General features: G+C 47.0%; 1 protein-coding gene and 1 long non-coding RNA gene across 4 annotated transcripts in view; one reads left to right on the top strand and one right to left on the bottom strand.

Moving 5' to 3' along the window:
- Positions 1–589: 589 nt before the first annotated feature.
- Positions 590–9,754, bottom strand: LOC115514584. 3 transcript variants are annotated; one of them, XR_003969041.1, is made up of 3 exons: positions 8,987–9,752; positions 2,894–3,000; positions 590–1,288 (listed from the first exon to the last, which is right to left on the bottom strand). It is a non-coding gene; the product is annotated as an uncharacterized LOC115514584 (long non-coding RNA). The 3 variants fall into 3 exon arrangements; XR_003969039.1 differs by lacking the exon at positions 590–1,288 and adding an exon at positions 1,570–1,888 and having other exon boundaries at positions 8,987–9,753; XR_004343683.1 differs by lacking the exon at positions 590–1,288 and having other exon boundaries at positions 2,776–3,000; positions 8,987–9,754.
- Positions 9,755–9,838: 84 nt separating this feature from the next.
- Positions 9,839–27,610, top strand: part of EZR (ezrin) — a 51,837-nt gene continuing 34,065 nt past the window's right edge. Inside the window, exons 1-2 of the mRNA XM_030316707.2 lie at positions 9,839–9,929; positions 10,809–10,896. Of these exons, the coding sequence (XP_030172567.1) occupies positions 10,885–10,896 (12 nt within the window). The 5' untranslated portion in view covers positions 9,839–9,929; positions 10,809–10,884. The remainder of the gene's footprint in view (positions 9,930–10,808; positions 10,897–27,610) is intronic.

Here is a 27,610-nt window from a genome sequence, read left to right as displayed (position 1 = left end):
AGAAAATAGCTGCGGGAGTCAGGCCAGAAAAGAAGAGGTGGATATGAGTGGAATCGTCCAGATCCGTCCGGAGGGTGTGGATGGGCAGAAGATAAGGAGCTGAGAATGAGACAGATATTTACACCCAGGCTGACTGCCAAGCGGGCGCTGAGCCCCTCCAGGGGCGATGTGGCCCGCAGCCTGCCTGGCACAGCCGTGGAGTGGAAGCCGTGGACTCCCAGAGCACCTGGCTGTGGACAGGGCCAGGCTGCTCTGCCAGTTATCCTCTCAACTGGCAAGCCGGGCACAGTCCTGGCCACATGCCCAGGTCCCTTCTCAGCAAAGGGGCCCCGACACAGTGTGCTGCATTCACTTTTTCAGAGGTTTGGGCTCCAAAGCTTCGTAACAATTATAATTGAGTAGAAATGAAACACCACTCTGAGTTCTACAACCAAAATTTTAAATTTGTAAACAGAGAGAGAGAGAGAGAGAGAGAGAGAGAGCAAGCAAGTAGGGGAGGGGCAGAGAGAGAGAGGGAGACACAGAATCTGAAGCAGGCTCTGGGCTCCGAGCTGTCAGCACAGAGCCCGACGCGGGCCTCGAACTCATGACCTGCGAGATCCCGAGCTGAGCCTAAGTCGGACGCTCAGTTGACTGAGCCACCCAGGTGCCCCACTGAAGTCTTTAATGAAGAAAGGTTTCGTTGTCTCAGGAGGCATTGGGAGAGTCCAAGCAGGAAGTTTCTGGCAGTCTGATGGCACTGGAGGGACAGCCATTGCTTTCCGCTTGTGTGGGCAGCCTGGGGGAGAGACTAGGGGTGCCTTTATAGTGTGAAGGCACCTAATACAGAACGCTCCTCTTTCCCACCCTGGTTTCAAAACAGTGGAGAAACACTGGAAAGCTTTCTTGTGCTAAAGCAGCTGATGGGAATGTGGCCTACATCTGCGGGCAGGTGGACATCCTAGAACCACAGAATTAGAGGGGTATGCCGCCCTCCCAGAGGTGGCCCTGCACCACGTGGGCCTCCCAGCTGGGGCTGGGCCCTACCACACATGTGGCCTGAAGGGGCAGAGCCCCCCTCTTGGCCGGTGAGCTGGCCCCAAGAGAGACAGAGACAGGCTTCACATGACCAGGTTCTCCTTCCAAATGAAGGCCTTCTCCATCGAGGGGACAGCGGAGGCCAGACGCGTTACCCTCGTGGAGCTCCCTCAGAGGGAAGGAAAGAGTCTGTCTTCCACACGGAAGTGAGGTAGGTGTTCCTCAGTTATGGGATCTTCTCAGTTGCAAGTTCCAGAAGGCCACGGCCAGGCTTTGGGATAAAGGAAAGAGGACGGATAACACCAGAATTCTGAACTTTGAATTTGTCAGCGTCTCTACCCATTTGATCACTACCGGCTGGCTAGCACCCGCCCCAAAGTCATGAAACCCGGGACGGGAACCCCAGCAAACTCAGCTCTAAGACTTAACATAGCTTTGGGATCCAGCGTAGGCTGCTTTGCCTTCTTTCGTAAACAATTTCAAAATAAAGGCAAGTCTCGGGAGACGCATGCCTAACACCCCAGGTGTGTGGTAGGTGGGTCCAGGAGGAGAAGCGTGTTCTAGGAGGGTCGGACATCTTGAGAAGAAGAGGGCTGCCTGGAACAGCAGCTCTGCACCGAGTACCCACATGGCGTGCTAGGTCGTCTCTGTGGCCTCCCCGGGGAGGTTTTGTGGCGACAGAGATCAACCAGCGGAGGAGCTGGCCAACGACAAGGTTGTGAGCCTTTGCTAGTCTAGGTGCAAAACGGGCTGTTCTGGCAAGGAGATGTGCAGAAACCCAGAAGCTCCTCTTGCTCGGTGGGTGCATATGCAGGGCAAGGGGCCGGGCAGACAGCTCGGACGGCACCATAGCAGCCATCGCGGGGAGGACCTGCTAGGGAGGACCGGCACACAAATGAGGAGATCCCTTCCCTGAACATCCCTTAAGTCTAAGCCCTTGAGTTATCAGCCGTGCCAGACAATCCCCAAAACAGAAAGTATGACCAGAAGAAGTATGTGCAGAACGGAAAGACTGGATAGCAAGGCCTGGGGACCACCTGTTTTCTACCGCATCCCGACGCGTGGAGAACAGCCTCTCCCGGCTGCTGCCCACAGGGCAAGAGCATGTCTGCAATGACAGCACTCTGGAGCCGGGGGGCGCAGGCAGGGGCGGGGGGGGGATACTACATGCACGGCGTTGAACCCACGTGCACCACAGATAATCAAGCCGGTCTGTAGAGCACAAGGCAGTGGATGTACACACCCAGTCTACAGACATATTTTGTTTGGCTTGCAGCGTGTTTTGGAAAAAAAAAAAAAAATTTAACTCACTGCCAAATGTAAGAATTGGGAAATTTCATGTCAAAATCAGGATTTCAAGCTTTTCTTGAAAGGGTAGACATGTGGCAGGATAGGCTCACATTCTAGCCTGGCAATAGCCATCAGCAGAAACCGAGGGGTGGCTGGTCCTCTAGACGGTCCTGCTTCTCCAGTGACCACCATTCCTTCAGTCTGGCTGCTTCCCCGCTGTAGCATTCTCGTCTATAGTGGGGTCTGCAGTGGTGTGCCAACAATCCCAGATAACGGCGGGTTGACACACATTCCAGATCTTACAGTTGTCTTTGGATGTCCAGCCATCCACGCATTCCTGAATCCAATTGGTGTGTGTGTGGGGGGGGTCCGTTGAGGACCAAGTCCCAGGAGGTGGCTTGGAATTGCAGACTGGCCAAGTGACAATGCCAATTTCATGGGAACTCACAGGAAGTCTGCTAAACCCCCAACAGCCAAAGGCCAAGTTTTATTAAGTGTGATCTTTAGGGGTTTCATCTGTCTTGCTCCCCCCTGTAACCCACTGCATGACAAGAAGCAGGAACTCAATATTTGTTGAATTACATACGTGGTCCGTGTTTCATCCTAAAAGCCTTGCTCACGATGTTGTAAAGACGAGTTCATTCCGTAGATATTCAGTAAGATCCAGCCAGGTCAGGTAACCTTCAGCACCTGCTACAGAAATTTGCCCTGTTAGCAACCAGTTTTTGTTGTTGTTGTTTATTTTAAGTGCCAAATCTTCAGTGTACGTTCAAATCTCTAGGATCCACACATTTCAATGCTTAGTGAGATAATATAGTCACTACAAATGCGCAGGGCTCTGTGTTTGATTCAGCCCAATAAATATTTACTGAGCTCCCTTTATCTGCAGGGTTCTGTTCTAGGTACATGAGCTACTAAGAGAGCAGATTCTGGCTTTCCCTTCAAGGAGCTCATGGTCTGAGTAGACAGCAATCCAAACAAATGCTAAAGCTACCTCTGTCATGCCGGACATTTCCAGCTCATTAACCACTTTATTAACTTAGCTTTTGTGAAACCAAAAAAAAAAAAAAAAAAAAGAAAGAAAGAGTCATGATAAAAATGTTTATGGTTGATTATATTCTGCAACCAAGCACCTGATTAATAATAAGTAATTTATTCGGGACCTAGTCAGCTTTCACATTAAGTGTATTTTTTTTTTCCATGGAAAGCATTAAACCAGGCATGGAAGAGACACATCAACTTTAGAATAGGAGCTTCTCCAGGGGAGGGCTAGGTGGGCTTCAGTGCTTCCTTTTTTTCATGAAATGTGAAGATAATGTGATAAAATATTACCATTTGTTAAATCTGGATAGCGGGTACATAGTTGTATATTGAATTATTTTTTTTTTTTTAATTTTTTTTCAACGTTTTTTATTTATTTTTGGGACAGAGAGAGACAGAGCATGAACGGGGGAGGGGCAGAGAGAGAGGGAGACACAGAATGGGAAACAGGCTCCAGGCTCTGAGCCATCAGCCCAGAGCCTGATGCGGGGCTCGAACTCACAGACCGCGAGATCGTGACCTGGCTGAAGTCGGACGCTTAACCGACTGCGCCACCCAGGTGCCCCTTGAATTATTTTTTGAAGATGAAAACATTTTTGGGCGCCTGGGTGGCTCCGTTGGTTGAGCGTCCGACTTTGGCTCAGGTCATGATCTCGTGGTCTGTGAGCTCGAGCCCTGCATCGGGCTCTGGGCTGACAGCTCAGGGCCTGGAGCCTGCTTCGGATTCTGTGTCTCCCTCTCTCTCTGCCCCTCCCCCGCTCATGCTCTGTCTCTCTCTCTCTCTGGCAAAAATAAATAAACATTTAAAAAAATTAAAAAAAAAGAAAACATTTTATAATTTTTACAAATTATGAAACAACATGCTTCCTGATAATACAGAGGAGACATAAATCCGTTTCCCGGGAAAACTATCATTAGGAACAGCATGGGTTCCACTTTGTGCCCTTGGGGCCCCTGAGGGATGTGGCCCTGTCTGTCTCTGGCCTATGTGACCCTAGTCGGCTATATTTGGGTTATTGTCTGTTCTTTGTAATATTTCTGCCTCTTTGCCGTCAGGTGTTGCGTCTTACTGCTGTCAGGGTGTCTGCTCATACCTTGCTGCCTCCTTTCTAATCTGCTGTGTCCTGGGAAAAGAGCTCATCAAACTTGTTAGAACCCCAACTAAAACTGGAATGAAGGGAAACACAGAAAGAGTCTTAATAGATGAATTGTTGAAACAGTTTTCCCCCACCATCATCTGCTTTTCAAGGGTGTTTGGGGATCTAAGGAAGTCAAGCGTTTTCCAGGGCACAGCAGTAAGGCGTGTTGGATAGAAAACTAACCTGACTCCTGTGACTTCGATACTAACTAGCAGTGTTCATTCATTTGTTTATTCAACAAATATACATTGAACGCCAACTAGGCGCCAGGCACTGTTCTAGCTGCTGAGGGCATAGCAGCGGACAGACAGGAGGAGCTTCAATTCTTGTAGGGGAGGCAGAAAACAGCCGCAAACAAGCAAGACACAGCAGAGAGCCTGAGGTGCTCTGAACACAGCAAATGAGGTGAAGGAGCAGGGAGCGACCTGGGAGGTGGCACTTCTTGTGGAAAGGTTGGGAAGTGCTCTCGCAGAAGGCAGTATTCGGATAAAGGCCAAGTTGGCAGAGATGGGGGAAGGGCATTCTAGGCAGAGGGAGTGTCACATGTGAGGTCCCCGAGGCAGGATAGGTTTGCTACATTCACGGAACAGAAACTCTGGACAGCTGGGGCACGGTTAGCACAGCACCAAGGAGACCAACAGCGGGTGCAGGTGGAGAAGCAGGCAGGAGGGGATCCTGAGGGGCCGAGGAAGGGGTGTGAGTGTCATGCTAAAACCCACTGGCTGGGGAGATACACAACGGGGCACATTCTGCGAAGCCGCTGGTAGGTCTGCTGGATTGGATGCAAGACGGATGAAGGATGAAGTGGGGTCAGGGGATAGAGAGGAACTCAGGCTGGCTTCTAGGTTTGGGACCAAGCAACAGGGCTTGGATGCGCCTGCTGTTTGCCAAGAAGGGGAAGGTTGGGAGACGGGAGACACGGAGTAGAGAGTTGTTCCTGGTGGGGGAGGTCGGGGCTGGGAATGCTATGTTAGCCTTGGGACTGGATAACATGGCCTAGGGAGTAGCTGCACACAGGTAAGGGCCCAGAAATGAGCTCTGGGCTAAGCCTGCGGTAGGAGGTTGGGGAGAGGGCCCTGGAGACGGGAGAGCGGAAAAAACAAACGCTAAGAACAGAATGCTCCCGGGGACTGTTATGTGTGGGGAAGGCTGCTCAGGAGAAGGGTAAGATGAGGCAGAGAAGTTTGGCCCCTGGATTTAGCAAGACGAAAGTCACTGGCTATCTTGACAAGAGAAGTTTGGGTGCAGAAGTTTGGGCAATTAACTTAATTTCTGTGGGGCTATTTCCTCTGTGAAGTGTGGGTCATGGAATAAATGACATCTGAGGTCCCGTCCACTACCTCATTGTACAATTTGTAAGCTGGATTAAAAAAAAAAACAACTCATAAAATGATCAGAGATAAGAAAAATGAGAAAAGAAGCTATACTAAAATTTTAGGGCATTTATTAGTTAAAAAGTTGTGTGGTCATTAATACGCTTCTACATAAAACCCAGTAAGGCTATTTATGCAAAGTTTTAAATAAGCTAAGGAAACTTTAAATTTTTTTTTTTTCAATGTTTATTTATTTTTGGGACAGAGAGAGACAGAGCATGAACAGGGGAGGGGCAGAGAGAGAGGGAGACACAGAATCGGAAACAAGGAAACTTTAAAATAGAACACGGAGTGGCCAGAATTCTTAGCAGACCCAAAGTATAGAAGCTGTTCGATCAAAACTACCAAGAGACTCCTTCTAGCTTATTGGCTGGGAAGTCCCTTAAACATGATCTCTAGACACAAGGCAGTGGCCACCTGTCGGGCTGCCTGAGTTCTTACCCCTCCTTTGCTCTTTCACCCACCGTCCTGAATTTTCACACAAGGTTATTGAGTCCTGAGAAATAACCCCAATTCTTGTTTGGCCAAGGGCACCCTGCAGTCTTCCCTATTGCCTGTTGCCTATTCTTTTGAAGTGAGAGAGACTAGAGACTGTCATACTATTTGTGAGCTTCGGTTGAGATAATTCAGCACCAGTGGGAGACAGGCTCGGAGGTGATCTCGGAGGAAACCTGCCCTCGAGGGATGTGCCTGCTCTTGTCCTTGCTGTTGTGTCTAAAGCCACCTTGAACTGCCCTGACTTTAGTATAAACTTGCCTGAAGAACTCCAAGCAATTTACCAACGGCCTTTCACCAGGTTCAGGGGGAGACATAGGATTTCCCTCATCTAGCTAAAAAACGGACGCCCTGAAATGAGAAGGGAGTCAGCCATTCAAGGTGATGGGCAGGTTCAACGAGAGCAAGGAATGGAATCCAAGACGCTCAGCTCCCAGTCTCCTCACTTCTTTCCGTGACATGGGTTACCAAATGTGAACAAAATCATGATTTACAAACACAGGGGAATAACTTTACAAAAGAAGCATGAAGGGAGGGTAAGTAATATTTGTCAGGATCCTGACACATCCTAAGTCAGCTGTTCTCAAATTCTGGTATACATCAGATTCACCTGTGAGCTTGTTAAAGCCATAGATCCCAGGGTTCACCTGAGGCTTACTGGCCTGTCATTCCTAGAGGGGCTCTTTGGATGATTCTAATAATGCACACTGGGGGCGCCTGGGTGGCTTGGTCAGTTAAGCGTCCAACTTCGTCTCAGGTCACGATCTCACGGTCCGTGAGTTCGAGCCCCGCGTCGGGCTCTGTGCTGACCTCTCGGAGCCTGGAGCCTGTTTCGGATTCTGTGTCTCCCTCTCTCTCTGCCCCTCCCCTGTTCATGCTCTGTCTCTCTGTCTCAAAAATAAATAAACGTTAAAAAAAAAATTTAATAATGCACACTGAAGTTTTAGTACCACCGTCCTAAGCAATTCTCATAGATGCCTTGGAATTCAGTCTTCTGTGTGTCCTGGGGCCACAGGAGGGAGAGTGGGAAGGGGTTTAGGTCCGAATGTCAGATGAAAATAAATTTCTCCTGGTAAATCCTCTGCAAGCACTCATAAGATACAGCACAAATGTTTTTTGTGGGGGCAGAAAACCCTGTACATGTTAGTATAATGCTTACAGTTAAGATGTGAATACGTATGCAAACCATGCCTCTATGCTATTTTAACTCACACAGGAAATTATGCCTACAAGTCAAAACTAAATGCTCCACTCTATGACTCAGTGACCCAAGAACACCATGGAATATGTATTATTATCTCCATTCTGCACATGAAGAGCTGGGAGCTCATCACTTTAAGAGACTCGCCCCAAATGACCGGGACCAGAATTCAGACTTAGCTCTATTTGCTTCTGATCTTTTCATTAAACTTCTTGAGATTATCTGTAGATTCACATGATGTAAGAATGTGATCTAGGGGCGCCTGGGTGGCACAGTCGGTTAAGCGTCCAACTTCAGCCAGGTCACGATCTCGCGGTCCGTGGGTTCGAGCCCCGCGTCGGGCTCTGGGCTGATGGCTCAGAGCTTGGAGCCTGTTTCCGATTCTGTGTCTCCCTCTCTCTCTGCCCCTCCCCCGTTCATGCTCTGTCTCTCTCTGTCCCAAAAATAAATAAAAAACGTTGAAAAAAAAAAAAAAAAGAATGTGATCTTTTCATTTGGACCACGTTGCCGCAGGCCAGTTCATTTTTAAGCATTCCCCTGAAGGGCAAAGTTCGGAAATGCTCCAGAAGGCCTTAGGGCCACTGCTATTTCAAACATCCAATTTAAAAGATGATAAACTGGGTAAGATAAAAAAAAAAAAAAAAAGATTAGAGGCCTATCCTATGAGAAGAGTTGGGGACCAAACATGGCTAATGAGACTCCAGACAGTGATAATGAGCTAGAGATAGCGTGCTACGAGTGACCAGTTCCATCCAAACTATTATCACTGGAGGGTATTTAAATCTCTTTTCATAGTTCCTACCACAGTTACATCTCATTTTAATATAAAAGAAAGTCTCTCTTCAGGAACACACTTGTCAGAATACAGGACAAAATCTCAGAAAAGGCCTCCGGCCACACCTGTGCCCCTGCAACGCTGTGGGCCTGCAGCTTCGGGGGGGGGGGTTACCCCATGAGCCATCTGTCCCTGTGACAGGTTAGGCCTTACAGGGAGGTTGGCACTGTGCTAGGCACTTTGCATGCATTATCTCATTTAACCCCTACCTGTCCTTGCAGGAGGTGCTAGTCGCATCCCCAGTCGACAGACGGGGAAACTGAGCCTTAGAGTCTGGTGCTTTGCCCAAAGTCACCGGTTACTGTCTGTGCCAGGATAGATTTGAGCACTGTTTTAGGCATCCTCCACATATCACCTCTAATCCTCATAACGACCCCATGAAATAGGTGCCATAACTGTGCCATTTTACAGATGGGAAAGCACACACTAGCTCAATAACTCGCTCAACTCACGTAGGGAGTTAGTGGTGAGCCCAGGAAAGGAATTCAGGAGAGGCTCTGCTCTCAAGCATTGAGCCTGCATCACAATCACCTGGAGGGCAGGGAGACACAGATTGCTGGGCCCCAGCCCTAGTTTGTGATTCCGGGGGCGGTACCTGTGAATTTCCATTTCTGCAAGTTCAGAGCTGAGGTCGACGCTGCTGGCCTGGGAAGCACGCTTAGAGAACCACTGCCTTAGAGTTAGCTGTCTTGATCACTGAGTGACAAATCCTACTGGCCACCAAAGTCCATGTGTGTTTGTTTGTGTGTTTTTAAAATGTCCTCTGGAGAACCATCTGCAAAAAAAAAATATTTAAAACAATTCCTAGAATTCCTGCCTATGGAGATTTTACCATAGCTCTGAGTTAGTCAAGTCAAATTAGACCACAATGTGCCCTTTAACCGGAGCGTTCAGCCGTGGAGCGTCTTCTATGCTTGTGTCCTCAGCCGAATCCGAAGCCAGGAGCTCCGACCACGTGCACGAGAACGGCGGCCCGCGGGTCTCAGAACCCGGCCACGTCCTGGTGCAAGAACTACAAAATGACCTGACCACAGGGGCTGCCCCACTCTAAAATGGCCCAGGCTCCCCTGGGGCCGCCGGCTCCTTTGGGTTTATTTACGTTTTTCCCCCTCTCTGTCCGCTGTGGAGCGAACGATCTCACACCCTACATCTGCCATCAAGACTCGAACCCTAAATCCGGCAAAGTCCTCCGCAAGGCAAGGGGACAGGCAGCGAGAAGGGAAAGGTCTTTACGACACAGGCGGCGGGGGACGCGCCCACCGGGTCCCCGCGCCCCTCGGGAGGCGCCCGGCGGGGTGGGCGTGGCGTGGCTGGGGGGCTCCGGGCGGCGTGGGCGGGAGGCGCCCCGGGGCGCGGGCAGCGGCCGCAGCCATCTTGCGCGCCGGGTGCACCTCGCAGGTCCGGCGGGCGGGCGGGGCAGTTAGGGGCGCGGCCCCGGGACCCCGCCCCGCCGAGGACTCTCGGGAGCGCGGGCCGCGAGCTCACTTCGCCGACACACCGACAGCCGGGAGCGCAGCGGTCTCCTGCAGGCGCCGCGGGTGAGCCGGGAGCGCGGCCGAGGCCGGGGGGCGGAGGGCCGGGGCCGGGGGGTCCGCGCCCCACGGAGGGGATCGTGGCCCGGACTCGCCGGCAGGTGTGGCGGGGCCCGCCCGGCGGAGGGGGCGGGGGGCTTGCGCGGGAGCCCGGAGCCGGTGGTGCCCGGGAAGAGCCGGGGTGGTCCCCGGGCCGGTGGGGTCCCTCGTCCGGCCCTTGGCGCACGGTTCTCTCTTTCGGCCCAAGTAAGAGGCAGGTGAAGCTGAACCTTCCGGCGTGGCCGCCCCTGGTGCTCCAGACCTTCCTCTTTCGACTCTGTCCCCGGGGGTGCCCCACCCGAAGTGCCCGCGGAGCCCGGGCTGCGCGGGCGCGCGTCCTGCCCGCGCCCCTCCCGCCTCGCTCGGCCCGTGGCCCTCTGGCCGCTCCGGGGCGGGGACCATTTTTAAAAAAGTGTTTCTCAAAGGCTTGACGGTTGCGGTTTCAGCCCTGGGGCAAACGGTTGCTTCACAAAGTGAAACTTGCTGTCGGCGGCGTTCCCGCCTGGCTTCCTGGAAGTCCGAGAACTACCTCGGTGTACCCCCCACTCCCACCCCGCCCCGCTCCGCTTCCGCGTCCCCGAGCGGGACCCCGCGCCCCCTCCCCGCCGCCCACGTCCCCCGCCGGGGTCCCCCGCGCCCCCTCCCCCGCGGGGCCCGGCCCCCCTCCCCGCAGGGCCCGCCCGGCCCGCCGTAATTGCAGGTTGGGCGGTGACTCACGCCGGCGCCCGCCCGGCCGGTTCTTAAGCAGCAGCGCGCGGGGCGGGCGCCGAGTGTCGGGCGCGGCGGCGGGAGGAGGCGGCGGCGGCGGGCGGCTGCGCGCTCTGAAGGGCTCTCCTCTGCCTGCAGGTCGGGAGCGCGGTCTCAGCTGCTACGGCAGAGTCGAGTTTCCAGGGGCTTGAGGAGAACCCGCCAGGAACCGAAGATGCCGAAACCAGTAAGTGACCCAGCGTCGGGGGGGGTCGGACGCTGCGGGCGTTCTTGCCGGGCGGCGCTGCCTGGGCGAGGTGCTGGGGCTCTTCTTTGTGCCACCGGGGTTCTCGTGCAAACGGCGAGACGGCCGGAGTGGGGAATTGTCTCCCCTCTTCGGGATTCTGTTGGTCCTTTTGTGTGGAACTCTTGGGAAGTCCACTGTGCTGCCCCTCTTTCTACCGTCTTTTTGTTTGTGAACGCCCCCCTGCCCGCCCGGGTACTTTATGCTCTTTTTTGTAAAAGAAAGTTTGGTCTGCTTTAAAAAAAAAAAAAAAAAAAAAGTGTATTCTAATGCAACTTGGGAGTTGTTTTTTTTTTTTGAAAGAAAAGTCGGGTGGCTTCCGAAGGCACATCAACTCCGAGTCCCTTTAAGCACCGGAACCCGATTCACCCCAAGTCTGCCTTTGGTGCTTTAAAGGGCGTCCAGCTAAGAAGACCCCGTCTTTCTGGCGGGCAGCTTCCTGCCAGGCCTGTGAAGTTGTGCTCTCTTAACCTGGGAATTTGCTGCTGGCAGCAGGATTCCTATCTCTGAAAGCGGTTTAGTAATGAACTTGAATTGCAGGTGGAGGAAGGTTCCCCTGCGCTCCTGGTCGTGCGCTCCTGGGCTACATCATAAACGTCAGCTGATTCTGGTGCCCGCACCTCTGTCCCCTGAATCTGATTAGGCCGCTATGGGGTTAGATTGCTGGCCAGGCCTGGGGTGAATCACTTTCACTGAAGTTGTGGGAGCAAACAAGGCAGGTGCTTTGTGACCGGCGTTTCTTGGAAAGTTGTATAGATTTACCTGCTTTAACACAGGTGAACGGTGACCAGATGCTGCAGAGAGGCTTTAACTTTTTTTTTTAATGGTTTTAAATCATGATGAAGAAAATTTCTGGATTCATGAAAAATTGCAGTAAAAGATACATGTGGGATTTTTCTAGTTTTTCAAACAATTTGGTTCTGTAGTCGATGTTCATGTGCTTTTTGTACCATGAAGTCGTAGATTCTTAATAAAAGGAGCTCTTTATTAATAAAGTCTGTACTGTTAGGTTAAATAACCATGTTAATATGCTATCAGAGAAGAAGTCAATATAGTTTTGCCTGAATTACGTGATTAAAATGATTCATTCATGATGTAGAAATTTTTTTTCCTACACAAATTTATTTTTTTCTATTTAAAAAAATTTCTTTTAGAGAGCACAAGTGGTGGGATGGGTGGGGGGTTGGGGAGAGAGAGAATCTCAAGCAGGCTCCAGGCTCAGTGCAGAGCTGAAGCAGGTTCCATCCCACGATCTGGGATCATGGCCTGAGCCAAAATCAAGAGTCAGGCTCAACCGAGTGAGCCACTCAGGGGCCCCACAAAATTCTTTTCATTTCCACTTGCACATAACATCCAGGCCTTACAATGCCTGTGATATAAAACTGACCTAAAAACACAACCTTACTCGGGGCACAGCCCCCATGCAGCCTTTTGCAGAGCTGTGGTCAAGATATTACTGTAGGTATGGTTTTCTTTATTTCACTAAAAGAAAAGATGCAGAGTTCAGCTTTGAAGATCTCACTCTGAAAAAAGTCAGTAAACCAGTTTCCTGTTACTGCTTTTCTTTCTCATTTCTCAAAGTGAACCGTAATTTCTTTTATTCTGTTTTTTTTGTTGTTGTTGCAGTAAAATAATACATAATATGCAATTTGCTGTCTTAACCATTTTTTTCAGTGGCATTAAGTATATTCATCCATCTGTAGAACTTTTACATCTTTCGAAACTGAAACACTGTACCCATTAAACACTAACTCCCCATCCCCTCCTCCAGCCCCTGGCACCCACCCTTCACTTCCTTTCTCTATGACTTCGACTGCTCTGGGTCTCTAATATAAGTGGAATCACACAGTATGTGTCTACTTGAGACTGGCTCATTTTAGTTTAATGACCTCAGGGTTCATCCATGTGGTAGTGTGTATTAGAATTTCCTTCCTTTTTAAGGCTCTTTGTATTTCTTATGGCAGGCATATTTTAATTGTATGTGTAAATATAGAAACATCTGAATAGTTGGGGTTTGAGGCTTCTACCTGATCCTTTGAATTCAGTATTTTTGATTGATATCTAAACTGTGAGTAGACAACTTTATAAAAACAGTGTAAATGAAATATGTATTTGCTGCTTTCCCTCTTAATACTGCTTCTCGAATCACTACTTGCTAGAAAGATGGAGTGTTCTCTCATCTGGCAAGCATCTGTCCTGCAAGCTGCGTGTGCAAAGTGTGGGTGGGTGAGGCAGCTTGTCTTCAGGGAGCTTATAGTCTGGGACCTGAGCCCAGACACATGCAAATGCTAAAATAGAAGCTGGGTCACTCTGAGTGCCACCAAAGAGGGAAACAGGCTTAAGTCAAGTGTAACACAATTAAGAGGAAAATCATCCAATGGGGAAATGGGTGGACTTCATTGAGAACCCTTCAGCTGAGTTCTTGCTCAAGGCCTGTGGGTAGGATTTGATCGGCCTGGGCACTCAGAAGGAGAGCTGTTGTCTGGTTTTACTTTTCCCACAACTGCTTTGGGGCTCTACTCATGTGTGACTTGTAGACAAACTTCCAGGGAGAATGATCTGAGGCCTAGAAGGCACTACGTACGCCCTCTGCTCAGCTGATATGTTTGGCCTTGTGGGTCCTTCTTATTTGGAGAGAGCCGCGGGGGGGGGGGGGGGGGGGGGGGGGGTTGTGCCCAGGGAGCGGTCTCAGGAAGCAGTCTTTGTGCCTGTGGTTCAGCCAAGGGTGACCTGTGGTATCCTTCCTCCTTACTTCTTACCACTACAGCTGCTCTCTTCATCATGATAGGAAGGAGGCATAGGGCGGTAGGAAGGAAAACCACAGCAGTCAAGCTTAGGAATGAAAAAGGTGTTGCATTCAAGGCTAAGCTCTCAGAATCTGTTTTCTGAGTTTAGCCGCGAGCTGCCTTAAGTGGTACTGGCAGATGCCTTAAATGTTCCTTTCTAAAGTTTTGATCTGGAAGTTTCTGATATAAAAGCAAATATTCTCTTCAGTAGGAAAACTGTGAAAACAGGTTCAAGATTCCGCCTTTTGCCAAAATTTGAAGATAATTTCTCAAATTGCCTTGTCTCTCTGGGAATATATTTTTTCCCCTTGAGTAGATACCCAGTATGGAATAAGTCCTTGTTTCTTAGCTTGTTTCTGCAGGTTCATTGTCTATAAAATGGGACTGCTGGCGTCCTTAATTCATATTGTTGCGCGAGACAATTAATGTCCACTAAATATTTCAACAGGCACGGGATTTACTGAATATACACTGATACATTTTCCATCCCCTCCATCAATTGAGAAGCACACATGGGATATGTTTTGTGTGTCCCTCCGTCTTCAAAATGGGCAGATGGTGAATTAGCTAAGATTTTCCCATGTGGTGGTGAGAAGTGCTGGCTAGGATTAGTCATTTGTCATCATCACACTGTCTGTAAGGCACAATGAGTCTATTTGTACATTCATCCATTAGTTCAGTCATTTATGCGTTATTATGGTAGATGTTGAGGTTACCAAGATGAGCAGGCACAGAAATAGTCCTTGTCATCATGGATTTACAGTCTGTTGAGGGGAACAGACAACAATCCTAGAATAACTTGATTGTGTACCATGGCATGCATGTGGTGGTGGTGGTTGGGGGGGAGAGTTAATCGGGCAGGACAGGAAGGCACTCCCAAGAGGCAATGACTATTCTGAGCAATGTAAAGAATGCAGGGCCATTCACTAGGTGAAAAAGGGAGGCAAGGAGTGTACCAGGCAGAGGGAACCCACTTGTGCAAAGTTCCTGTGGTAGAAAAGGGGGGGGGGGGTAGGATGAATTCAGCGTTCCAAATATGGACGAGTATAGCTAGGGAGAAAAACAGGCCAGCTGTGCCTAGCCTAGTAGGTCTTAAGAGGGCATTTTCAGGGCTTAACTCAGGGGGGAAGCACTGATGGGTGTTGATTGGAAGGAAGTGACCTGATCAGATTGGCTTCTGAAAGGTCACTGCACCTGCAACATGAGAATCAGTAGGAGGTGAGAGGTGGAGACTGTAGACTTGGAACAGCCCAGGTGAGGGGTGGTAATAGGGTCGACCAAAGCAGTGTGATGCAAGTGGAGAGAGGTGGGTGTTAGGGAGCTCTTTGGGAGGTATACGTGATAGGACTTAGTGATGGATTGGATGTGCAGGGGCAGAGGGCAGGTGGAAGGCTGACTTCTGGCTCCTGGCTTGCATAACTGGACGGATGGTAGTGCCATTCACTGAGATAAGGAACCTGGAAAAGGACTGGGTGTGGGAGGGAGGGTTGAGTTTGGTTTGTACTTGCTAATAAATTCGTGACTGGAAATGATGAAAGGAGTCCCTTTGACTTCTCTCATTATTATAACCGCTACCTCCTGAAGTACAATATAGATGTCTGTTTTTCTTAAGCTACCGGTTTTTAAGTCCACGTAAAGTAAAAGTAATCCACCGGCTTCTAATTTTTCTTCTGAGTGCGTGTACACATTACACATAAAGTTAAAGGTGAGGATTAATTTAGTGCCGTGTTTTCCGACTTTAGTATCGGTAATTATCTGGAGATCTGAAGATTCTGGAGTCTCTCACAGTTCTACTGAATCCCCGTCTCTAGGGCCAGGTAGGATGTGCTTTCTAGTAAGCTCTCCAGATGGTTCTGAAGTGCCCCCAGATATTGGGAATTGCTGATTTCATAAGAAAGGGACAGTTTTTACATAGTTCTCCCTTTGGAACCCCACCAGTGCGGTGAGGCCCTCTTGATACTGGTGGTTGTGTGTGAGCAGAGACCAGAGCCTGTGGTGTGTTTGGGGGGGGGGGGGGCGGCAAAATCCAGTGTGATTCCAGAGCACCCATTCAGGCAGATGTTCTTGTAGGGAACATCTGTGTAGGAGTGGATACACAACCACCTTCTTAAAGTTCCAGCTTAAATGCCTTAGGTGCCATCATTGGTATTTGGAATGCGGCTGGGGTGGGGATAAAGGAGATAGCTGGATGGTTATCAAACTCCAGAAAGACTAGCTAAGATGTCCAATTGAATCTCTCTGATTTGAACTTCTCTCTGTGGGGGTTTGGTTGTGGAGCTTAATTTGGCCGCGACTGGTGTGTGGTCTCAAATTTTGGCTGTCTTTGTTTTTAAAGGGGAAGAAAAGCCAGCCGTTTTCCATTAAATGGCAGGGAAGAAAGAGATCCCATTCTTATGTTCCTCTTTGCTCTTCAGGCCTTCCACACTGGCCTCACTTAGTTACTGGTTTTTTGTTTTTTTTAATGTTTTATTTATTTTTGAGAGAGAGACAGACAGACAGGTAGTGCAAGCAGGGGAGGGGCAGAGAGCGAGGGAGACACAGAATCTGAAGCAGGCACTAGGCTCCAGGCTCTGAGCTGTCAGCACAGAGTCCGATGGTGCGGCTCAAACTCACGAACCCTGAGATCACCACCTGAGCCAAAGTTGGATGCTCAACCGACTAAGCCACCCAGGTGCCCCTCCTTAGTTACTATTCTAAGTAACTAGTGATTTCTATTTTTTTTTTTTAATTTTTTTTTTCAACGTTTATTTATTTTTGGGACAGAGAGAGACAGAGCATGAACGGGGGAGGGGCAGAGAGAGAGGGAGACACAGAATCGGAAACCAGGCTCCAGGCTCTGAGCCATCAGCCCAGAGCCCGACGCGGGGCTCGAACTCACGGACCGCGAGATCGTGACCTGGCTGAAGTCGGACGCTTAACCGACTGCGCCACCCAGGCGCCCCAGTAACTAGTGATTTCTAACAAAAATTTCATAAACTTACAAATACTTACAGGTTGGGTAAGGAAAACATTACTATTCTTACTGAATTACCATAATTTCTTTATTTTACTTTAACTTCTGTTTAAGTGTCTTTGATAATTTGAAGATTCTTAGGATGATTCAATATATGCCTGCTTTCTTAAAGTATTTAGATGTTTTACCTGCAGTCTTAAGCAGTAAAATTCAGTCTGCTTTCAGAATCACTGAATGCATATTTTATGCATTATATTTTATTTCATTTCAGTAGTAACTGCATTTGGGATTCCCCAGCTACTCCAGTTAGTTTTTAGTTTAAGCACTAAATGTTTGGTTGCCACTGCTAATTACATGTGAATATTTATTGAAGAGACCAGAAGGTTGCATTATTTTCCTTCTAAGAGACTTACCATCTGTGCCTGTGGACATAAGGAAGATCTTATTCTAGATGTCTTTTTAAAGTTTACTTATTTTGAGAGTGAGAGGGAGCACAAGTGGGGGAGGGGCAGAGAGCGGGAGAGAGAGAGAATCCTAAGCAGCTCAGAGCCCTATGCAGGGTTTGAACTCAACAAACCTCTAGATCATGACCTGAGCTGAAGTCAGAGGCTCAGCCGACTGAACCACCCAGGCGCCCATAGACTTCTATAAATGTTTTTTTGTTGTTTTGTTTTTGTTTTTTTTTGTTTTTTAAAATTTTTAACCTTTATTTATTTTTTTGAGACAGAGACAGAGCATGAATGGGGAAGGGTTAGAGAGAGGGAGACACAGAATCCGAAACAAGCTCCAGGCTCAGAGCTGTCGGCACAGAGCCCGACGCAGGGCTTGAACTCACAGACCATGAGATCATGACCTGAGCTGAAGTCGGACGCTCAACCGACTGAGCCACCCAGGCGCCCCTGTTGTTTTGTTTTTTAAGACAACTATGCTATAATGTGAGTTGGAGCGTTAGGGCTAAAAATGCTTAGTATAGCTAATATACATATTTTTTCCAAGTAAAAATACACAGCCATATAAAGAATAGTTTCATAATTAATTTGGTATTTTACTTGTACTTTGGCAAGCTTCTAGGAACCTCAATTTTGTCCTCTGTAAAATGGAAGTGAAGTTTTTACATGAAAAGAATGTTACATAAACAAAGCTTCTATGAAATCCAAATAATTTTATCTCCAGGTGCTGTTTCTTGTGTACATTTTTTCCTGGAAACGAGCTTTACTGACTTTTCAGTGTAACAGGGAGCTAAAACTAAGGGTTTTAGTTTCCAAGTTGCTATTAACCAGGTAAAGTCTGTCACTAAGCCTTCTAAGAAAAACAGCGATGTGAAGTGTTTGGGTTGTGTAGTAAAAGGGAACATTCTTTCTCATCCTCTTGTAGTTGTGCAAATTCCCTGGGAGGTCATATGGGCTCCTTCCTTACCCCATTGAAGGCCTGTTGTATGCCATTACATTCTGAGTGCTAGAACTATGAAAAGAAATAAGCTAGATTGTTGCCTTTAAGGGATTCTCAGTCTAATTGGGGAGTCCCATATGTAAGCAAAGAATTATAGTGCAGCGTAGTAAGTATGATAATAGAGATACCTACAGAAGAAGAGGAAGTGTGCCCTGGAGAGCTAGGGAAAGCCTCTCAGCTGGTGAGATGCTTGGGGTGGGTGTTGAGGGATGCCTAGGAGCTCACCAGTACACAGGAGCAGAAGTGAATTTAAGGCAGCAGCACTGGTCAGTTCTATTTTCCTTTGATTGTGAGTCACTTTTCATTCTCTAAGCTGTTTTTAATACCGATAGGTAAATGGTAATATGGTTCAAAGAATGGGGAAGGCTGCATTAACATAGTAATTACCTTTTTAATCTAATGTATTTGAGAAAACCTTAAAAGCAGAATGAAAATTTCCTGACCCTGACCCAACTTTTACTGTCAGCAGAAAGGAACAAATGCCACCGAGGAGGATCAAACTATAATAGCCAAGTATAGATTTTGCTTACCTTTTTGTTAACTATGAAGACACTTTCCACGTCCTATTTTTTTTTTTCTATTTTTGCCTGAAAGCCAGTTTTAAGCTTTCTGTATCAAAATCATCGTGTCAGATATCGTCACAAATAATCGCTTTTACTTTAGGTGGAATAGTAGGCCAAGGCCAAATCTGGCTGTGCCGGTTTTGGTAGGGGATACCAGCTAGGGATGGTTTTTACATTTTTAAAGGGTTGTTTACAACAAAAGAACAGCAAATCTGCACCAGATACCAAAATGGCCCGCAAAGCGTAAAATACTTATCTGACCCTTCACGGAGGATTTCACCAACCCCTGCTTTCGGATAAAAAGAATTACTGTTCAATATGTTATCCTTGTATATATTTTATGACTAAGCTAATATTTTGAAGCAGACCCACACCAATTATTCCAGTTTTTAAAAATTTCTTCTCAAAGAGCAAGTAATCTGTTTTCTTAGCCAGTATTAGGTGTATCACAGGCTCTGTGCCTGGACAGGTATTGGGAAAGCTGTCATCACCTAGAAGCAGGCATGGTTGGTGTTGAGGTAATACTTTAAACAAGGCTGGTCCCCCAGCAGGTCTTTTGTTTTGTGGAGAAAGTGCTAGTATCTTGTGTCACACTTGCTAAGCCATTGTATAATGACAGATTTCTGGCATATACTAAAAGAACACAATTTGTATCTGATATTTGAGTCGAAAGCAGAATATTCTATAAATGAGTTGCTTTTTTTTTTATCACTGACAGTTTGAAATTAACTTTTGAAATTACTATCGCCTATGTGAATTTCTGACTATAGATGGTTTTCTAATTCAATCCCTAATTTAGACCACTCTAAAATAGAACCTTCTCGGGGCGCCTGGGTGGCGCAGTCGGTTAAGCGTCCGACTTCAGCCAGGTCACGATCTCGCGGTCCGTGAGTTCGAGCCCCGCGTCAGGCTCTGGGCTGATGGCTCGGAGCCTGGAGCCTGTTTCCGATTCTGTGTCTCCCTCTCTCTCTGCCCCTCCCCCGTTCATGCTCTGTCTCTCTCTGTCCCAAAAATATATTAAAAAAGTTGAAAAAAAAATTTTTTTAAATAGAACCTTCTCACTGTCCACCCTTTGGCCCACTTTATTTTACTTAATAGAACTTAGTTCTATCTATAACAATGTTAGATACTTGGGGTGGGGGGTGTTTTTTATTTTTTGTGTTTTTTCTTTCCTGGCCACGAAGCAAGATGCAAAGTGACTTAAAAAAAAAAAAGGCATTGTTACCTGCTTCAAGAACAAACTTTAAATTCCTACTTTATTGGCTGACCGACTAGATAAACATGCCTGCCTCTGACAGGGTGTTCTGCGGTGAGCTTGTCAACCTCCCTGTGCCCTGCCCCCTCACCTGTGAGACATGATCCAGGGACCTACCTCCCAGGTTCTGATGAGGCAGGACTGGAGAGCCTAGCACCGGAAGCTTCTGGCCTCGTGCCTGGCACCCGGGCACCGTCTCTTCTCACCATAGAGAACAGAGTAAATGGCAGAGGAACTCTACTTTAACTACTAAATTCTAATCTGATTAAAAGCTTTTGTAACTCATGATGGGCATTCTTTTTCTGACTTAGCCTAATAATGCAATATATTTTCCTTTTGCTACGATGAACATCACCCCCCTCCCCCCTTCTGTAACCTCCACTTGTTCATTAGCAAGTAGAGCACCTACTATGTGCCAGGTTCTTAGCTCCTAGGGTTACACTGATGAACAAAAAGGGGAAAATCCCTGCTTCCAGGGGCGCCTGGGTGGCTCGGTCGTTGAAGCCTCTGACTTTGGCTCAGGTCATGATCTCATGGTTGCCTGGATTCAAGCCCCACGTTGGGTTCTGTGCTGTCAGCAGAGCCCGATTTGGATCCTCTGCCCCTTCTTTGCCCCACCCCCTCTTGTGCGCGCTTTCAAAAATATTAAGAAAATCCCTGCTTCCAAACCTCTAACATAAAGTCAGGGAGTGATAGCAGCACTGCTGTTGGTTTTCATCCAGGCTTTGCCGAGAGGCAGAGGTGCTTTTTTTCTCTCACTGACTCTTTGTTGGGTGACCGGTTAAAACGACTGGGCAGAGTGTGGTTTGTTTTTGTCTGTTTTGTTGTTGTTTGGTAAATCACTCTTGCATTGGGCAGTGAGCCAAGATACTTCTCTAAGAACTTGTTTTCAAGTAGGTTTGATGATAAGCATGTCATCATTTGCCATGCCCCTGTAGATTCTTCCATCATTTCTCAGGCATTGAGGTTCAGGGAAAATTAATTCTTTTTGAATAATATTTGGACTTTTGCACCATTACTGCATCCATAGGTTTCTTGTAAAATATGTCTTAGAGGGAGAGCCAGCCATGGTTATTATGTTTTTAAGGAGAAAATTGAACCACAGGTCACTTGGTAAAAGCTTAGAACATAAATATTATTTTGGAACCACCTCTTTATGAAAATACGTTATGTATATTAGTGTAACGTTCTTGTTAAGGTGTTTCATTGCCTTGGTTAAATAATTACGGATGTTGCTTCTTCTTTTCAAGTATCTGCTTACATAAGTGGGACTTAGATGGGGAGATAGGGTGGGGAAAACTGGATGTTTGTTAAGAAACTGACCAAACAGGGCAGCTTGGAAATACAGTATGATGACAAGGCTGCAGAGTGCATGACACAATTCGAGGAATTCAACTGTAAAAAGTTTTTGAGACAATGGATAATTGAATATTAACTGAATTTTAAATATTAAGGAATAGTTTTGAATTATGTTGGAAGTGATAGTGGTCTGGTGGGTAACACTCAGAGTCCTTTCGAGCTACGTACTGAAGCTTTTACGATTGAAATGATCCTGTGGCAGCCTAAAAAATGCCAGCAAAAAAAATTTTTTTTATCTTAAACTGGAAGAATATTTGAATCGAGAATGTTAGAACGTTAATGGCATCCAGCTGGGTGACAGACAGTACATGAGGGGAGGGGGGAGTCCTTGTACTGTTCTATTTTTGTGAATGTTTCAGATTTTCCAAAGTAAAGTTTGTTTTTTAAAAGCACATAGGGGTGAAAGGGAAAGATGCTGTCACTTTTACAAACCGCCAAACGCTGGAGTGGTTGGAGGGCAAGCAGGAAGGGATGTCTCTGCCCTGGGATCTGGAGTCCCAGGCGGGCCCTGCTGAGCGGCTCTCTACAGACCCCCGAGTGGATGCAGTTTCTTGGGAGACCTTGGGTGTTCTGATCAGATGAGTGACTGACCTAACCCCATCTGGACCCTCTAACCTCCCACATACATATTTTATTCAAGGGGGACCTCCAGTCAACATTGCAGTTGATTTGAAAACACACAGAAGTGTTTGTTCCCAGCTAGTTCCAGTTACTCTGTATTCCCACAATCTTGGGGGTGGGGGTGGGGGTGGGTTGTGCTGTGTTCTGAGCCCTGGCTGGAAATAGGTCATTGTCTCAATGGCAGCATTTGCGCAGCTGAAAATTGGAAGTGAGCGTAAAGCGTGGGGCATTCCGGGGCAGGGTTTTGGAGCACTGGGACCATGGGTAGGGGTAGGGGCGGGACGAAGCAGCACAGACCTCCCCCGCCCCCTTCCCCTCCACTAGTTATGTGCATAGATGTAATCCATCCTGGACCTGACAGACCAGATTGTGACCAAGTATAAATTGAAGGCTTTTGTTTTTGTTTTTCCCCGACACTTAGTGTAATTTCAGAAACACTGGGCCGTTTAAAGTAAGTTTGGTGGAAATGTGCTTATGCAGGCAAATTTTGTAAGGTTACTGATTTCATATGGAGTTTTAAAAAAGCTAATGGGGTCTTGCTCTCTGTTTTTGAAGATGTCAAAAGTAAGGGCTTCTTGGTCAAGTTCAAATGTATTTTGCCTAAGCTTCTTACAAGGGAAATGTTCTGTACCCCAAAATATTATGGCATATGTGGTTTTAACACTTTTTATTTTTATTTTTATTTTTTTTTAACGTTTATTTATTTTTGGGACAGAGAGAGACAGAGCATGAACGGGGGAGGGCAGAGAGAGAGGGAGACACAGAATCGGAAGCAGGCTCCAGGCTCCGAGCCATCAGCCCAGAGCCCGACACGGGGCTCGAACTCACGGACCGTGAGATCGTGACCTGAGCTGAAGTCGGATGCTTAACCGACTGAGCCACCCAGGCGCCCCAACACTTTTTATTTTTGAAATACTCTTTACACCCAGCATGGGGCTTCAACTCACAAACTCAAGATCAAGAGTTGCATGCTTAACCAACTGAGCCATCCAGACACCCCTACTGCACATGGGATCTTAAGCAGGGGCAAAGATCTGTCAAAGAAAGAAATGGCACAGGATTTAAGTACAATTTATCTTTTATGTCCTTGCCTAAAACAACAGGTTAGTGAAAAGAATTCTGCTTGGACATTTCTATTTTTTCATAGGCTTCCCCCCACATCACGCCCCCTCCCCAGTAGGTTAGATAGGAGAAACCCTTCAGAGACCTGTAACTTTACAGAGAAAACATTCCAGGTGGGTAGTGAAGTTTAATCTATAGGCCTTTAATTTCCTGTATTTTAGGAGCCTAGAATTAAAAATCATTGCAGCGAGGGGCGCCTGGGTGGCGCAGTCGGTTGAGCGTCTGACTTCAGCCAGGTCACGATCTCGCGGTCCGTGAGTTCGAGCCCCGCGTCGGGCTCTGGGCTGATGGCTCGGAGCCTGGAGCCTGTTTCCGATTCTGTGTCTCCCTCTCTCTCTGCCCCTCCCCCGTTCATGCTCTGTCTCTCTCTGTCCCAAAAATAAATAAACGTTGAAAAATCATTGCAGCGAGTGGTGGCCATCGTGGCCCTGGCCCTTCTCTTCTTTTATGGGATCCTCAGTTTGTGGATATAATTAACCTCCCTTTTCAGTGGACTAAATTGATGCTGAAGTATGTATGACACATCTAGCAAAACTGAAATCACGTGTTACAGAATCAAGACTTCACAAGCTTATTAGGTAAAGAAAAAGTGACCTTTGAGCGGGGAGAAAAGGATGTAGACAGCATCTGTGTTTCTGAAAAGAAAGAGTTTCTTTTGTGGAACGTGACATTCTTTGATCATTGCCTCCCCTTTCCTAGGTCAGGTGTCCAAGCATTGTAGCTAGTTTAGTGCCCATATTAAATCTACACACACAGTGTATGTCATTCCTACTTACAGACTCTCACAAAAAAAGGTTCTTTAAAACGCACAGCTATGGGCGCCTGGGTGGCTCAGTCGGTTAAGCCTCCGACTTCGGCTCAGGTCATGATCTCGCGGTCCGTGAGTTCGAGCCCCGCGTCGGGCTCTGTGCTGACAACTCAGAGCCTGGAGCCTGTTTCGGATTCTGTGTCTCCCTGTCTCTCTGCCCCTCCCCTGTTCATGCTCTGTCTCTCTCTGTCTCAAAAATAAATTTAAAACGCACAGCTAGTAGGCGTCAGGAAAATGATTTTTATGTGCCCTCAAGCTGATAAGAAAATGTCCACCAGTATTCCTCTGCAGCACAGGTCATTGGAACTTGGGTGAGAGGGCCGATCCTTTCATTTTGTCACATGTCTGGAAAGCAGTGTCTTCCTGCCTCTGTTTCCTCCTTCTAGAAGCGGTGCCTGAGCCCATGAACAGAGGGGAGCACGAAATGTTCCCAGCTCAGTTTTCAAGTAGTGGGAACTGACCTTCTTTTTAGTGGGGCTGCTCAGAAAGTTCCCTTCTAGCTCTAAGGTTGTGATTTTCTCTGGTTATAATGAGTACAAACAAGACTGGTTTGTCTGCTTTTTGTATTGCAGCTCTGCTTGACAGGAAGTGGGTCTGGGGGCAGGAAGTGGCTTATTTTCAGAAGCAAAAGGAGCCATTTAGAAAGACTTGGGGTTTCATTACGTGCTCTTGAAATTATGCGATGGTTGATCTGGGCTCTTCCTTTTTGTATATCTATAATTTTACATAATTTTATCCTGGAATTTGGAAATATAAACTTTTCAGAATTGAAAACGATTGAGTTATTGAAAGATACAACTTTAGCAATAACATTTAGAAGCCCCATAGACACAAATAAGTATTTTTAGTAGCTGATTATCAGAAGTTGAGGAAGTTGCATACACTTTTCTGGGCCTCAGTTTCCTCAGCCTTTCAAAGAAAGTAGTTGGACAAGGATAACTTTTCACCTCTCACCAAGCAGTACCCATTTAGAATCTCCCTACAAGATAGTTTTACCTTGTCACTACTTTTGTTGTTCCACTTATAATGTATGCATTTATGTAACATAAAAATATGATCTAAAATGTAACGTGTAGAGATACCTGAAACATGAAAGTTCTTTGGAAATCCCAAGACCCAGCTGTGATGTTAACACTCTGCCCTATTGTCCACTGCACATTAAAAATTTGACTTTTCTAAAGTTAAGAAAGGAGGTAAAGGGTAGATAGTGTTAACTCTTATTATGATTAAGTTACCCTCAAAATTCCTTAAGTGGTATCGAATTCTTAGCTAAAATGATGTTGGTGTCCCCCTCGTGGTGTCAAAACGCTCTTGGGGTAGGAAGCAGGGGCCTGGCACACCCACCCCTGTATTTCCATGGTCAAAAAGATATTTTTAAGTGTTTACTTTTTAGAGAGTGTGCACACACGTGCACGCAGAGGGGGGGTGGGGACAGAGGGTGTGAAATGGGCTCTTCGCTGACAGAGAACCTGATGTGGGGCTCAAACTCAAGCCGTGAGATCATGACGTGAGCTGAAGTCAGACGCTTAACCTGCTGAGCCACCCGGGCACCCCATCCGGGTTAAAATTTAAACTCCCATTCCCTACTACTAAGGACTGTGCTTAACCTGAACTGAGAAACTGTACTTACAGCTACTTGGTTGATAATGGAGTTGAGCTGGCTATTTGTCATTGAACTCTGTGATTGTGACCTTACTTTTCATTAGTAGTTAGCATCTGGGCAGATGTTAACCGACCACTGCTTTTTTTTACACTCCCATCTAGAAGGAATAGGAGGGGAGGGCACAGGATTGCTTTAATCCAGAAGGATAGTGGCCCATCCTGAGGCACTAGATTGTGGCAGGTTAATTTGGTTTCTTGATAGATACTCCCTCCCATTGGGACATTCTCAGGCTCCCATGAACTGTTAGCATCAGCTCACATGTAGCCAAGCTTGAATTGTCCAGGGGAAATGACTACCATCACCAGGAATGGAGTATCTGGAGCCCCGTGATGGGCACCATGAGACGGGAGGACAGCCATCAGCAGCATCGCCCAGTCCTTCTCTGTGACTTTCAGTGCTTCCTATTCTCAGGAATAGTGGGACCACCCGCCCATGGTTCCTGGGAAGGTTCCAGGAATTACTGAGAACCGAGGATCAGCACTTTGACCTCTGTAGAAGTGCTGTATATTGGTTATCAGAGCTGTCAAAATGGACTCTTGGTCAGCCTTAACATTTGATGATTTTATTATTCCTGTTACGAGACAATAAAAGACTGGAAAAGACCAGTATGTTGTCCTAGTTTTGTATAACTATTTGAAAACTATCAGAACATGAGTTTTATATCTATTCTGCCCTTCTGTCTTCAATGGTTTGTTGTGCTGCAGATAAAACGATGATGCATAGAAGAATTTTTACTGAATTCCCTGACCATTTTTGTTATAATCCAGCCTCTACATTTGCAAAGGTGGTTGACCGGTTCTCTTTGGCATCTGAAAACGTTCCTGCCCCAATCAACCAATTTGTTCACCGCTACTCAGTTTCTTTAATCTTGAAATAGAAGAACATATAAAATGACGTGATTGGGTATAATTTAAATGTAAGATACACAGGAGCTCAAAAGAAAGGAATAGCAGTATTTTGAGTCCTTATCCGTTGATTTACAGGTTTGCTGTTAGTGTTATTTAATTAGTAAAATGTATTTATACTGCTTTTTCCATCTTCTCTGAAGGTCTGGTGTTAAGAGCTAGCACTAAACATGTATCTCTGGAATTTTAAACTTTGAGCCCAGCCTGCTTTGGGCGTGTGGTGACATGTGGTTCTGCTGGTGGTGGGAACATTTCAGGAGGGACTGCTGCCCCCCCAGCTCTGACCGACCGAGGTGCTGGTGTCGGGTCATTACGGACTTGTCTCCATTTGATGCACAATCGTATTTTAAGGACCACATTTCTATTTTACTTGTCTTCTCTCTGTACATCAGTGTTGTGCTGTTGTGGTAAATACCTCCCCATAGCAACATACCGGTTTTTCTTTTGGCCTCTCTATCCTTAAAAGAATGGTATACGACAGCAGGGTGGTTTCTGGACTGGCTTTCTTCAATAAAAGCCGGGCTCGTCTAATTATATGCTTATTAGAAACTATAACAATGTAAAATATGGTCACTGGATTTTCTTTTTTTTTTTTAACGTTTATTTATTTTTGAGACAGAGAGAGACAGAGCATGAACGGGGGAGGGGCAGAGAGAGAGGGAGAGACACAGAATCGGAAGCAGGCTCCAGGCTCTGAGCCATCAGCCCAGAGATCGTGACCTGAGCTGAAGTTGGACGCTTAACCGACTGAGCCACCCAGGCGCCCCCAGTCACTGGATTTTCAATGGCAACTACTTCTATATAATTTTGTTGTTTATATAAACAGTGTTAATGGGAGCAGCGATGTCCATTTGAAACATTTTATATCCTAGGTAGAAAAAAGTTATCTTTTAAGTAGTAGTCATTACCATGATCCCCTAAAAAGGGCTGATGATATAGAGGGAGAAAAGCTAAAAAAATCGATTTGCCTTTGGGGCTTGGCTGAATTCATGCATCTGCATTTCTACACTAAGCCGATTAAGGTTTGCTAAGTTAACTAACGGTCAAGTTTGCGGAGCTTGGTCATTTGTTAGCTAGCGTTTGTGAAAAATGACCACTGTGTGTCATAGCTAATGTTAGGATTATTTACTGAGTTGGAGTATTGCTCATAAGGACTCAGAGAGATGACCAAAA

Source organism: Lynx canadensis, chromosome B2, assembly GCF_007474595.2.
Source record: "Lynx canadensis isolate LIC74 chromosome B2, mLynCan4.pri.v2, whole genome shotgun sequence".
NCBI lineage: Eukaryota > Metazoa > Chordata > Mammalia > Carnivora > Felidae > Lynx > Lynx canadensis.
This window is presented reverse-complemented; position numbering and strand designations above follow the sequence as displayed.